The sequence below is a fragment of the Macrobrachium nipponense genome, chromosome 47, assembly GCF_015104395.2.
Source record: "Macrobrachium nipponense isolate FS-2020 chromosome 47, ASM1510439v2, whole genome shotgun sequence".
Taxonomy (NCBI): Eukaryota; Metazoa; Arthropoda; class Malacostraca; order Decapoda; family Palaemonidae; genus Macrobrachium; species Macrobrachium nipponense.
Window position 1 is genome coordinate 23,019,180 of NC_087222.1, and position 14,581 is coordinate 23,033,760.

The window sequence follows — 14,581 nt, forward strand, 5'->3', positions numbered from 1 at the left end:
ATTATTATTGAAGGAATTTCCTGTTAAACGAATCAGCTTTCTTGTAAGACTCCTTTTTTTCTTAATTTTTTTCTGCTAAAATTTGGGGTTTTCCTTTCATGTATTTTATAATTTAAACTTTATCTGTTTTATTTTTTGTTTCTTAGTTTTGTAGACGCTCGTGGTTTGGGTATGTGATTTTAATTCTATTAGTTTTCCAAGTTACACACATATAAAGCTATAAAAGAGAGAGAGAGATTTTAAAGTAGTCTAACCACGTATATCTTCAGCTCTTTCTCCCCACATAGTCATCCCAAAAGCAGCAACTCAGGAGGCGTCGTAAAGAACCCCACCTGTTGAGTCACAGGCTCCTTCCCCATTCTGGCCTGAAAAGGAAAGTCTACAATATCAAAATCATTAATATTTCAGCAGAATCTGTATTGAAGGGATTCTTTCCCTCAATCCATTCCCGAATAAAGGTTTATTTTGTGCTTAAATTCTGGCTCTATTAGGGGGCTTCAAATCCGGGTTGTAGCATAAATCTCGAGTCAGTGGAGCCTTTCATCAGGACACTTCCTCTTTCCTTCTCTTGTCAGGTAACTCTTGTGATTATTTGTGACTTTCTCTCTCTCCCGTTTTCTGCCTCCATTTTGGCACCAAGTGACACCAGACCCTTTGTTCCCCTTTCTCTTAAGAGGTGACTTACACTTTATTTATGTTTATCTCTTGATAAGAGCGAGAACATTTTCCATCATCTAGGACATATCTTATCTGTAAAGGGGCCTTTAGCTTTTGATGTTTGTCGTCTTGATGAGGTATGTGCGCCTTGCACCTAGAATGTTTTGGTTTTTACTATTTTCTATTAGGCCTGGTCTCATTGCAGCCCATGAACCCATTACTTCCGATTCATTAGGTCCTTTGCTTGTTCCTCTTTGGGTGTTTGGGGTGAGGGTGAATGTGTGTGTGGAATTCTGTTTACACTGAATTAGTGAGAGCATAATATCTCTCTCTCTCTCTCTCTCTCTCTCTCTCTCTCTCTCTCTCTCTCTCTCTCTCTATTATATATATATATATATATATATATATATATATATATATATATATATATATATATATATATATATATAGATATATCTGTCTGTCTTTACGTCATTTATGATGATGTAAGACCTAAATATTTTCTTTCAGTTGTGCAGATCTCGTTGTATTTCTGCTTTACATTTGTTATTCCATTTATTGATTGGACTGCCGACTTAGTCAAATGCTCCTTCATCTTGAGATTTGAGTAAAAGAAAGATTTCATTTTCTCCCGTTCTCTGCTGATGGAGTTAATCCCTCTCGCTTATGAAATAGTCTGCTTTTAATTCTCTCTCTCTCTCTCTCTCTCGACCTGTTTGCATCAGAACGTCCATTACAAACGCTCCCTTATTCTCCTAATTTGTTTTGGACCACAAAAACGTGCGGTCTGTGTCTGTGAAAGTGTAGTGAACGTGATTCGTGTCGTAATATAGTTACTTTTTTTATTTTGTACTTAGTTGATGTTAACTATTAAAGATTTTAGTAGAATAGTACAGACTTCCTGGTCAAAAAAATTTACCTTAATTGCGCATGCGCACTAAGACCTGATTACGTCACTACTAACACTCTCCAGAAATAGCATTGCTGTTTCTCATATGAGATTAAAACCCAGCACACTTATCCTCTAAAACACGTTTTAATCTTAAGAACATTTACACTGTGAGCAAATATATAAAATATGTCCAGTCGAACAACTACAGAAGAAAATAACGATCAAGTGTTACAAGGAGCGACAGCTGGGACCTCGTCGAAAAATCATCCACCGTTGTCTACCTTAAGGAATCCAACTTGGGAGGTTCTACATCGAACTACACAAAAGGTGAAATTAAAACAAAAATTCTGTAGTCAATTACAAATAAGTGGGTTGGACGATTAAGGATAAACTAATTGATAAACTGATGCTTTATTATTCGAACTTACAAGGATCACCACTAGAAGCAGCAACAAACACACCAGGTAATGTCACCTGATCTAGAAGGGGAAAATGAAGACCGACGATATACAGAAGAATTACTAAGGAAATTTAAAAAATTCGTAACAGGAACAAGTGATAACTTTTATGTTATTAACAACAACCTGAGAGAAAAGGACACGGAAATCCAAGAACTTAAAACTCTAGTCTTTATAGCAGAGGGAGAAAATCAAAACACTGCAAGAAGCATTACAGAAGAGTGTCGAAAGAAGTGATGAGCATGGCGATAGACTCGGTTCTATTTTAGATGAGAAGAAACGTTGCTTATAGAAGATTCGAGTTTACATGAAGTAAGAAGTGACTTTAAAGAAAACACTCTAATTAGGACCCTCCCTGAAGCAAATATGTCTCTAATTAAGTCATGGATAAAGGAAAATCTGGATCACCCCTTAAGCGAATGCATTATCTATGGTGGTGCTCAGGACATTCTTGGGGAAAATTATGTATCAGAGATGGTTTTGGATGAAATTGGAAAAAAATTGTCGCAGAGTTGAAAAGTAAAAATGAACATATCAGCATTTATATGTGAGCTTGTTCCAAGCTTGAAATCAGATGATCTTGTTAACAGTATGATTTTAATACTAAGTTGCTGCTGGTGGTCAAGACAACGGTGTTATTTACATTGGGGAACCCAGAACTATTTCAGGCTTGGAACGGGAGACATAGATGAAAACTGGCTATGATAACAAAGATGGTCTGTCATGTGTTAATTTAAGTACGAATAGGAGCAGTCAGGTTATTGGATGCAATCGTATCCACATCTCAGGGTAGTAGTGTTAGAGAAAACTGGAATGAGACTAAATGGATGGCACACAAACAAAACAATGGTGGAAAAAGATCTGTAATAGAGAATAACTATGGAAATCACAATGTAAGAAACCATAGAGTCTTTAGAGATTTGAAGTGACCCCAGCCATCCAATGCCATATAAATAGAGAACTGGAAATAATAGGAGAGATCAAGTTGAGACTCATAGTGTTAGGAATAGACAAAAAAACAATAGTTTGAACCATTTTAACCGTTATCCTCCCAGGAATAATTTTTCTGACAATAGACCGACATACGGAAGAGGCTGCTACAACTGTGTGAATTTAACCACAGACAGTCAAATGTAGATACGACCATAAACTAAAATGTAATTACTGCCACAAATATGGTCATAAGAGCAAATTATGTAGTATTTTGCAAAAGAACTAGAGAGATGGCCAAGATGATAGTGCCGAAGAGTTTAGGTCTACCAATCGCCATAATTTTATAACTATTATATATATTAATGCACAATCACTTTTAAGCAATAAACATGTAGTTGAACACTTATTAGAAAAAGACAATTTTGATATTTTATGTGTGAGTGAAACGTGGCTATATCCTTATATGAATGATGCATATATTAATATTCCAAAAAAAATCTTAAATCAACTTTAATCGAGATGTCATGGCCGAGGAGGTGGAGTTTGCATCTATGTCAAAGATTATTTAAAGGTAAATGTAATAAATAATTGCATTGAAAAACAGGAGGGCATTGAAGCTAAATGGTTATCAGTACAACACCGTAAATTACCGTCAATTATTTTAGGTTGTATACATCGTCACCCAAAAGCAAATGTTTCATCTTTTAATTATGTTTCCGATTCTTTTAAAAACGTAATTTTACGAAACAAGCCTATTTTTATACTTGGAGATTTTAACGACGACTTGCTCAAAACAGCACAACAAAATGAATACAGTTTGTAAAATAACTTAAAGTTACACCAACTCATTACAAAAAACAACCGAGTAACTTCAGACTCAGCAACGTTGATAGATTTACTAATTACTAATAATAAGGAAATGGTACTCGATTCGGACATTATTCCAAGCCCAGTAGGCGACCACGAAGCTACATATCATAGTTACCTTAAATTTACGTAAACCTAAGAAACAACCCATTCATAAAACTTTCTCATGTCTTAAGAATTATTCTCAAGTGAGTATCTGTAATTTGGTGATGAAAGAAACACCCACTTTGAATGGTATTTTAAACACTGATAATATAAGTTCTCAAGTACAAATTTTAACGAATGTTTTAACCAAATGTGCTCCAATAGTAACGAAAGTAATCACCCGCCCCCCTAAACCCTGGATAACTAATAACATCAAACAAAATATAATAATAAGAGATATATTACAAAACGATATCAAGAAGGATAGGAATAATACAATATTGAGAAATAGTTTTAAAGAGAAAAAGAAGGAAGTAAAAATTGAAATGGATAACAGTATGAAACAACACTACAGGAACGATGAAAACAACACTACAGGAACGAACTAAAGTAATAAGAATAACTTACGTACTTCCTAAAATAGTGCGTTCAATTCTGCCCAATAATACTAAACAAAGAATCTCAAATAGAAAAATGAAGATTTTAACTGACAAGGCAGAGAAATTTAATGAGTATTTTGCGAATGTAGGAAGAAAGACATATGAAAGAACGCAAGAAGAACTGGCCAGGAATAATAGAAGAGCACAAACCGATGAAATGAATACATTCCCAAACAATCAGTTATATTCTTTTAAACCGTCACCTGTTGACTGCGATGCTGTCATTCTAGTCATTAGTTCTCTCAAAGAGTCAAATGCGTACGGATCCGATGGCATACCGCTACGTTTTATAAAAGATACTCTATGTATAATTTTATTTTACATTACTATAATTATTAATACATCTATCGTAACTAATATCTACCCAGAAACGTGGAAAAATCTCCATGTTGTTCCTTATTTTAAAAACGGAGATAGAGACGAAATTTCTAATTACAGGCCAATTTCTTTACTCCCGGTCTTATCTAAAATATTAGAAAAAATAGTATCAAATCAGTTAACTGAATACTTAGAAAGTAATCACCTCATTTCTAAGAGTCAACATGGCTTTCGACCAAAACTATCAATGAAAACAGGACCCTTTTACTACTTCTCGATCTGTCGAAAGCTTTTGATAGTGTGAACCATGAAATTTTGCTGGGTAAATGTCAGACACTTTATATTGATCCATCCTGGTTCACAGACTATTTACGTAATCGAGTACAATCTGTCAGACTCAAAAATGTTGTCTCAACCCCCAAAAACGTCGGTTTTGGTGTACCTCAAGGTTCAATCCTAGGACCAGTTTTATTCAACATCTATGTAAATGACCTGAGAAATTTTTTAAGTGATGTTTCATTGTTCAGTATGCTGATGACACTCAAATAATAATTGATTGGCTACATCGATAACTGGAAGATTTAGTACGCAAGCTGAGGAGATTTTATATAGAGTGAAGATGTATTTTCAAATAAATGGCTTATTGTTGAATGAAAGTAAAACGCAATGTATATTCCTAGGCTCCAGACAATATCTATCCGAAATCGGGGATAACATCAAAATCAATTTTAATGGGGCCATTATCGAACCTATGGAATCCGTAAAGAATCTTAGAGTGCACTTCGATAAACACATGACATTCGAAAAACATATTGATGAACTGCACAGAAAAAGTTATGGGACACTTATTTATCTCAATAAACTAAAAAATTTATTCGAACCAGAAACTCGCCTAATCGTAGTGGCAATCGTTAGTATTAAGTTTAATTCATTAATGCTAATATATAAATGGGGTTCAACAAAGCAACGTCCTTATGCAACGAGTACAAAAACTTCAAAATTTTGCGGCTCGGTGGCCATGGGCACAGTGAGAAAAAATATGATCATATATCTCCAATTTTACAGAACTGGGTTGGTTGAAAGTGAAAAACAAGTACACTTTTGATGTGTGTTTTTGTTTTTAAAGTTTTAAAAAATGTTTTTTCCGAACTGGCTTTATAATTTTAGAACCGTTGACTCGGTGACAGGGATGACTACAAGACAAGCAAATAATCTAGTGTCCAGAAGAGCCAATACCGATATAGGATCAAGGTAAATAAATACTAAAGGTCCACAGTTATGGAATAGTTTACCTGGCTCATTGAAAGAGGAAGAATCCCTAAGATCTTTTAAAAATAAACTAGAAAACATCTTTTAAGAAATAATTAATCTTCGTAGATAAGTTTTATAGGAAACAACCGTACCTGACATTAGCCACGTCTCACGTCAATAACCGCTTTTTAAGACATACCATTATCTATGAACGATTTTATGTTGGAGTAATTTTACTAATTATTGTTCTAGGAGGAACAATAACCAAAGTTTACAATTTTCCTAATTCCAAGTTTTATCTACATGTATGTATATTTTATAATACAGTAGATATATCTATGTATGTATATGTGTATATGTATATATAGATATATCTATGTATGTATGTGTGTATATTGTTATGGTATACTATGATTTTATTGTTTTAATAGCTTTAATGTACGCTTTCTAAACTTGGTTGATGACCTGATGTAAATAGAAAACCCAATGTATTATTGGATTAAAGGTTATTATTATTATTATTATTACTCTCTCTCTCTCTCTCTCTCTCTCTCTCTCTCTCTCAAATGACTCATCTCTCTCTCTCTCTCTCTCTCGGGTAATAGATAAGGAACAGTAGGTATTTCGAAAATATCCCCTTGCGTTTAATCTTAAACTTGAGACAAACTCATCTAATGTCACTGTTCTCTTTGTGGTCCTAATCTGCAGGTACCATTTCAGAGAGATCAGAACTTATCATTAGCAAAAAACAAAAAAAAAAATATATATATATTTTTCTTGCATAGTTTCTCTTTCGTGTATTTAAATCCATTCCACGTTTTTGTTGTATATCTTGGACTTTGTGACTTTTTATTTCTGTTTTATAAATGTTTCGTAGGTAGAAAACACGAAAGAACATCACCAGAAATTAAATATGTTGTGCAGACTCATAAATGCACAAAGTTCCTGAACACAAAGCTTTAAGAGAATATTGAAGTCTGTAATTAAAACTGGCCGACCGATCAGGACGTTTACCTCCACTATTATGGAAATGAGAGTAAGTTTTCAGTCCAGTATCGGGGGTGAACTATCATAACATATCCTTTGAGAGAGAGAGAGAGAGAGAGAGAGAGAGAGAGAGAGAGAGAGACTTTGTTGCCATGGTGCGTTTGTTTCCTCAAGTGTCTCACGTAACCAAAGAAAAGACGATTAAGGTGCGCGATGAAACGCAACCTTTATTCGGTGATATTAAATTGAAGATGTATATTAAAACTGCGAATGAAACAGCAGCATCAATAGTTCCGAAATAAAAGTTTGGGCACAATTTGTTGGTCCCCCAAACACTCGGTGCAAAACTGAAACCCTTTGAGAAATCAAAATGGAAATAGAACGTAATTCGGGCAATTATTTTTGTCCGACATAAAAGGGTCAGGTGCCAGTTCAGGTGTAAATGACACAAGTGTTAACCCCCCGCCTCCTCCTCCCGGAATCGTGATGGCAAAGGGTGGAGATGTTCCAGGAACATACTTCCAGACACTACAGTTTGTCAATTATTGTCAGCTACTAGGAACTGGGTCAGTTCATAAGATTTCCCAATTGTCTTATTCTTTTGACCATCCCAGGTCATTAAGGTACTGGCTGTCGGAAGTCACACTGGGCCAAATAGGTCTTGTTCGATGGGCGTCTCATTATTTCCCCAAAACTCTGGAACCAACGTTGCCTTTTGCCCCTGGGTTCTAAAATTAGTAACAGCTGAATTATTCTGTGTCACGCCTCAGAAGAATGCATCAAGATCGGTGCCGAATTCCCCAGGTGGTTGGGAAAGTTTCCTATGTGAGGGGGTAAATTCCCTGTGTGGTAGGGCTAATTCCCCAGGGGTTGATGAAAATTTCTCAGGTAATGGGGAGTAGGCTTTAGGTGGTGGGGAAAATTCTCATAGTGTTGGGGAAAATTTGTTAGATTGGTATAATTACCAGCATGTGGTAGGGAAAATTTACCAGGTGATGGGGAAAATTCCTTAGATGGGGAAATTCCTTAGACGGGGAAAATCCCCTGGTGGTGTGGAACACCCTAGAATACTTGCCCTTGTGGGAAAAAATAACTAATGTTCGCGTCCAGAAACTGGAGGAAAAATAGGAAAGTTATCCCTTATGTAAAGGAATAACTTTCAGTCTAATGTTGTTGCAGAGGAAGAGAAAATAAACCTTTGCTTACCCCTCCAATAAAGGAGTCTTCTCACCTCCAAGGGTTTCAGTGAGGAGCAGATTCATTCCTGCTCCCTCTCTCTCTCTCTCTCTCCCCCCTGAATTTCAGATGTATCGGTTTTCTTTTCTATTCCCTCACCTTTTCCTGTACTCTCTCTCTCTCTCTCTCTCTCTCTCTCTCTCTCTCTCTGTCGAAAAATATTCTCGGATAGACATTAAAATTCAGCGCGAATGTTCCAGGGAGAGACGTTTGACTGACGTATCCGATAGAGAAATTTTTCCAGATAAAATCAGGTTTTAGCGAGTCTTCGAGACTTAAATGTTTCCTGCGCATTTTCCCGCGATTTCATTGTTCGGTTTGGTATTTCTTTCTTCTATTCTCTTTATCCGTCTCCGTTTTCATGTTTTGGCATCTTTCCTTACAACAGTCTTGCATCGTCGCCATTACACCAATGCTTAGGACGGCCTTCTCGCAGTTATTTTCTTAAATTCTGCGGGAAATGCGTCAAACCTTTCTCCTCAGTAAAAGTAGCCTCTCCATTCACTATTGTTGTTAGGATGACATCGATTTCTAGAACCTGTGGAACCATAATTTGCCTTCTAGGTTTTTAAAATTTTCTCACGGGACTTGTGTAAGTTATGCCTACAGATAATATGGGCCCACCGTATACATTTTTGCCTGATTGCCACGGATTTGTTCGTGTTCGTTTGCATATATTTGTGTGTTTATATATGACATGAAGCTGTTTTAGTGGAAACAAAGCTCGCGTAGCTGTTTTATTCAATTAATGGATATGTGAGAGTAGTTGGTGATCTCCGTTGCTTCTAACTTTGGAAATTCTTCGGATTTAATCACGACTTGTCCGAAAGAAATTAGGTCAGGTACCACTAGGCTCAGGCAACAAATAGCCCTTCTCTCTCTCTCTCTCTCTCTCTCTCTCTCTCTCTCTCTCTCTCTCTCTCTCTCTCCCCAAATATAGATCCATAGCCCCAAGTCATCTTTCTCGAAAAGCATTCGGAAAACGATAAACTTTAAGTGGTTCCATTGTCAGTGTCCCCTGAATATCAACAGCTGAGGGATGAGGGCAGTTTTCCAGTCACACCTGCCACCTTGCTACCACACCACTTTACAGGGCTTCTTCGCTCTTACTTTTGTTGTTTTTGTTGTTGTTGTCATAAAAGTATGCGCACACAGTGTATCCTTCACGACTCCCAAGAGTAGGAGGAGGCGGCGGCGGTGGCTTGAAGCTGATCTTTGATATAATCCATCCTCAAGTCCTAAAGCTTCTGTCTTCTCTTAAATTGTAATGACGGGTGTTGTATTCCCTTTTCCTCTTCTTCCTCTTCTTCTTCTTCAAGATTTCACGCAGGGAATTTCTTTTTAAGTTAGGCATGCACTGCTTTAGAATTTATCTCGGAATACTTTATTTTTTTGCAGCCAAATTTGTTGCCTAAATATTTCATTTTTTCTGTGTATTTTGCTCCTTTTGTATATCATTATCATCATCATCTTCGTCTTCTTCTTCTTCTGTGAGAATGCTCTTAGACATGTATTACTCTTGTTTTATTAGAAACAGGATCAGGTCCAGGTCAAGCAGGGTCGTCGTCAGTGCCGGTACGACCCCTGCTTGACCTGGACCTGAGATCCTCTTCTAATAAAATAATAGATTACCTTTAGCATTTATAATTTTTGAAAATTCCCAATATGAATATTGGCCAGTTACTCAGAAACATCACTGAGCCTGAGAAGCGAATTGTAAGAAAAAAAGAAAAACAATATATAAAATCATCTCTCTTAATTCTGCCATTCTTTTTAACAGTATTATTATTATTATTATTATTATTATTATTATTATTATTATTATTATATTATTATTATTATTATTATTATTATTATATTATTATTATTATTATTTTCATCATGAGGTTCTCACCCTTGCAAAGGGCTCATCAGGTGGGTTTAGCCTTTCCTTATCTAGAAAACAAGGGAAGACATGGCACCCACTACCCCCCTCCCTCCCTCCCTCCCAATCTCCTTAAGGAGACTTAGACCAGCATCCAAAAGGTGGGCAGAAATCCAGTTTTGATGAAGGAGGCATAAACTTAGCATGCTAGAGGTTGCCTATAGCTCAAAACTGGTATACCCACACTTAAGCTGATCCAACAATTACTGATCTCCTTAAGGAGGATTAGGCCAGCTAACAAAAGGTGGACAGAAATCCAGTTTTGATGTTGGAGGCATTAACTTACCATGGTAGAGGTTACCTATGGCTCAAAACTGGCAAACCCACACTTAAAGCTGGCATTGCAATGCTGTATTGCTTAAGCAGACTTATGCCAGCAACAAAATGTGGGCAGAAATCCAGTTTTGATGACGGAGACATTAGCTTACCTCTTCCTACCTCTCATAGAGAGAAGGAGAGAGAGAAATAGACAGAGCAAGGAAGAAAGAAGGAGAGAGAGAGAGAGAGAGAGAGAGAGAGAGAGAGAGAGAGAGAGAGAGAGGAAAGAAGCTAAGGACTGAAAGGGAGGGGTGGGACCTCCCTTCCTGCCCTGAGCTCCTTCTCCTCTTCCTACCTCTCATAAATGAGAAGAAAAGAGAGAGAGAGAGAGAGAGACGAGAGAGAGAGAAGAGAGATAGAGAGGGAAAGGGATACCCGAGGGAGAAGGAGAGAGAAGAGAGAGAGAAGAAGAGAGGAGAGAGAGCAAGAGAAGAGGAGAGAAAGGAAGAAGCAAGGATGAAAGGGAGGGGTGGGACCTTCCTTTCCTGCCCTGAGCTCCTTCTCCTATTCCTACCTCTCATAGAGAGAAGAGAGAGAGAAAAGGGACAGAGAAAAGGAAGATAGGAAGAGATAGAAAAAAGGAAAGATAGAGAGAGAGAGAGAGAGAGAGAGAGGAAAAAGTAGCTAAGACTGAAAGGAGGGATTGGGGACCTACCTTCCTGCCCTGAGCTATTCCATCCTCTTTCCTACCTCTCTTAGGAAGGAAGGAAGGAGAGGAGAAAGAGACAGAGAGAGAAGGGAGAAAAGAGCGAGATGAGAGAGAGGCGAGAGAGAGAGAGAGAGAGAGAAAGAGAGGAAAAGAAGCTAAGGACTGGAAGGGAGGGGTGGGACCTCCCTTCTTGCCCTGTGCCCATTCTCCTCTTTCACCCTCTCACAGAGAGAAGGAAAGAGAGAAAGAGACAGAAAAAGGAAGAAAGAATTAAAGAGAGAGAGAGAGAGAGAGAGAGAGAGAGAGAGAGAGAGAGAGAGAGAGAGGAAAGTAGCTAAGGACTGAAAGGGAGGGATGGGACCTACCTTCCTGCCCTGAGCTATTCCTCCTCTTCCTACCTCTCTTAGGAAGAAGGAGAGAGAGAAAGAGACAGAGAATTGGAGATAGAAGGAGATATACCAAGGGAAATATAGAGAGGGAGAGAGAGGAAGAAAGAAGGAGTTGCAAAAAAAATGAAATGAGATGTAAAAAAAGTACAGAGGTGAATTCCGACTGGCCGTTTGTTGGTGCTGTTCCGTCGTGTTCCAGGGGGCTTTATGATCTCTTTGGCCCAGTCAATGAAGTTGGCTGGAGGATGGGTGCTTGGGAGGTGGGGGGACCTCCCATTTGCTGGAAACGGGTGGGGGAGCCCGGTTACAGCAGACCAACACCCATCCCGAAGCCAACCCCATAGTATGGACCAAACAGATCGCAACGCCTCGAATACGACGTTGCAGCATCGTCTCGCAGCCAGTCGAAATCCTTCAGTCTTGGGGGTTTCTCCTGTTGTTTCTTGTTTGTTTCCTCCAATTTTCCTCCTTCTCGTTATCTTCTTCCCATTCTTACTCTTCAATTTCTTCATCCCAGTCTTCCTCTTCAGACTCTTCTTCATGTTCATCCCATTCTTCCTCTTCAGACTCTTCTTCCTCTTCATCCCAGTCTTCCTCTTCAGACTCTTCTTCCTCTTCATCGCATTCTTCCTCTTCAGACTCTTCTTCCTGTTCATCCCATTCTTCCTCTTCAGACTCTTCTTCCTGTTCATCCCATTCTTCCTCTTCAGACTCTTCTTCCTCTTCATCGCATTCTTCCTCTTCACTCTTCTTCCTCTTCATGCGATTCTTCCTCTTCAGACTCTTCTTCATCTTCATCCCAGTCTTCCTCTTCAGACTCTTCTTCCTCTTCATCGCATTCCTTCCTCTTCAATCTCTTCTTCCTCTTCATGCCCATTCTTCCTCTTCAGACTCTTCTTCCTCTTCATCCCATTCTTCCTTCTTCAGACTTCTTTTCCTGTTCATTCATTCTTTCCTCTTCATTCCATTGTTCTTCTTCGTCCATTTTATCCTCTTCGTCCAATTCTTTCTCTTCTTGCTCTTCCTCCTCTTCATCCCATTCCTCCTCTTTATACTCTTCTTCTTCTTCATCCCATTCTTCCTTTTCATAATCTTCATCCCATCCTTCCTCTTCCTCAAACAGTTCGAACTCGTCTTCTTCTTCATTATCACATTCATACGAAAACGTGGGATCTTCGAACACTTTATCCGCGACGTCCTTGACGAAGTTCCTGAGAGTGTCGTATTCCTCTCTTTCATCAGCGTCACGTAGGATGTCGTTAGCGTAGTTGATCTTTTGCTTGATTTCATTCATGTGTTCTCTCTCTGCCTGAGACCCCCGGAACTTATCAGGGTGGCTCTTGAGGGCCAGCTTCCTGTAGGCCCTTTCTATTTCCTTCAAATTACAATCCTCTGGAACGCCTAGGATGTCGTAAGGGCAGCCATGACGTTCCATTCTTTCCAGGGTTACGGCAGCTTCGATCAAAGCGTCGACATCTACTGGATCTTCAGCTATTTCCACAAGATGGACCGTAGCTTCACCGTGTCTGCCCAGCAGCAAGAGACACAATGCCAGTCTTAACCTACAGTCCTCTTGATCTTTGATATCCAGTACATTGCGGAAACAGTCGCATGCTTCTTGCAGCCGTCGAAGCTTACAGAAGACGATCCCTTTCATTCTGGCCAAGTCAGCACGCATCTGCGGGAAAAAGGATTCCAGAGACTGGGCGTGTGTAATCCTTTCCAAGACAACATCGAATTCACTTTCGTCTATCATCAATGGAATAGAAATCCCATATCGTCGAATCTCCAGAAACTCTTTTCCCTTGAGTGCCCTTTCGTGGTTAGGGCATCGGTCTAGAATCTGAGTCAAAATCATGCCAGCTTTATCTACCTCATAATTAAAGGCACAAAGTATGGCAGACTCCACCAGAACATCAGATTCATCTTGATACTCAGCAGGCAAACTATCCAGCATTTCTTGGGCCTCTTCCGCGTTTCCTTGAGCTATCTGGCATCTCACCGCCTTTACATGACAATCCAACACATTTTCATAGTCCCTTGTTATAATTCCTAGGACAATTATTGCTGTTTGAAAAATCTTCCATCTCAATACAGCGATATGCTTCTGCCTCGAGTACTTTTCGCCGATGAACTTCTACCTGTGTACTTTTTTCTTCAGCCTCTTTGAGTCGCTCTTGTACCTGACTCAAGGTATCTTCCGCCTCCTTCAGCTTTCCTTTTACTTGGTTCAACTCAGTCTCTAGTCCTTTCCTTCCATCTAGCTCGCTCTGGAGGATTCCATTTCGATCTACTAGTTTAGTGATCCTGTCTTTGAGAACAGCCAGAGCATTAGTTTTATTCTTTTCATTTGTTCTTAAATTATTCACCGAGGGCAGCTCCCGCTCTCTCTCGGCTAATTTCTCCTTCATGTTTCCATTTTCGCATTGAAGCTGCTGAACTCGATCTTCCAGAATGTGGACCTTCTTCTGAGTCTTCTTCTGGAGGTTCGCAACTCGTCCCTTCAGTTGTGTGTTCTCCTGTTTTTCAATTTGTTCCTTTCCGCTTCATGGGCCCTGACTTTTCCTTCCAAGTACTGCAATAAATTTCATTGACCGATGCTTTATCTCAAGTTCCTGCAGTTGTTTTTTTTCGTTCCGCCTCACACTTTTTGTCTTCAGCTGCTGCGAGTTCGGCCTTTAGTTTGTCTACTTCATTTTCTCTCCGGATTAATGCTGCCTCATACATGAGGACAAGATCTCCCTGGCGTTTCTCTCCCTCGTCAATTTCATGAAGGAGAATCGAATTTTTTCTCCTTTAGAAAGGCAATCATTTGGCTTTGAGTAATAAACGTCTTCTTCCAGTCGTGTGATAACGTCCTAGAGGATTTCGAGAAGGCCTCCCAGTAGTAACACCTGTGATCGCATTTCTACCAGTAAGTATCCAAGTTTTTTTATAATATTTCTATTTACAAAAGCAAACACTGATTCAGGAAGGATCAGAGCCACTACGTTTTTCACAAAACAATTAATTTTACCAAGTGCTGACATGGTTACCCTTCTTGCAACCTGTTAAAATGCTAGAAATAGAAAAAACCGCTGAGCTTCCGAAATTCCAAAGAATCGTTACTTCGGCTCCG

The 14,581-nt window shown here is 38.9% G+C and overlaps 1 protein-coding gene across 1 annotated transcript; it reads right to left on the reverse strand.

Annotated features, from left to right (window-relative positions):
* Window positions 1-12,367: 12,367 nt before the first annotated feature.
* On the reverse strand, window positions 12,368-14,190 carry LOC135204574 (dnaJ homolog subfamily C member 7-like). Its single transcript, XM_064234729.1, has 2 exons — window positions 14,109-14,190; window positions 12,368-13,530 (listed from the first exon to the last, which is right to left on the reverse strand). The coding sequence occupies exons 1-2, from the start codon at window positions 14,188-14,190 to the stop codon at window positions 12,368-12,370; spliced, it is 1,245 nt and encodes a 414-aa protein (XP_064090799.1).
* Between the last annotated feature and the right edge of the window lie 391 nt (window positions 14,191-14,581).

Coding starts and splice junctions, on each gene's coding strand:
- LOC135204574 (XM_064234729.1), bottom strand. CDS start 14,190: ATGTATGAGGCAGCATTAATCCGGAGAGAAAATGAAGTAGACAAACTA. Junction 13,531..14,108: donor AGCAGCTGAAGACAAAAAGT/GTGAGGCGGAAC, acceptor TTTTTCAAACAG/CAATAATTGTCCTAGGAATT.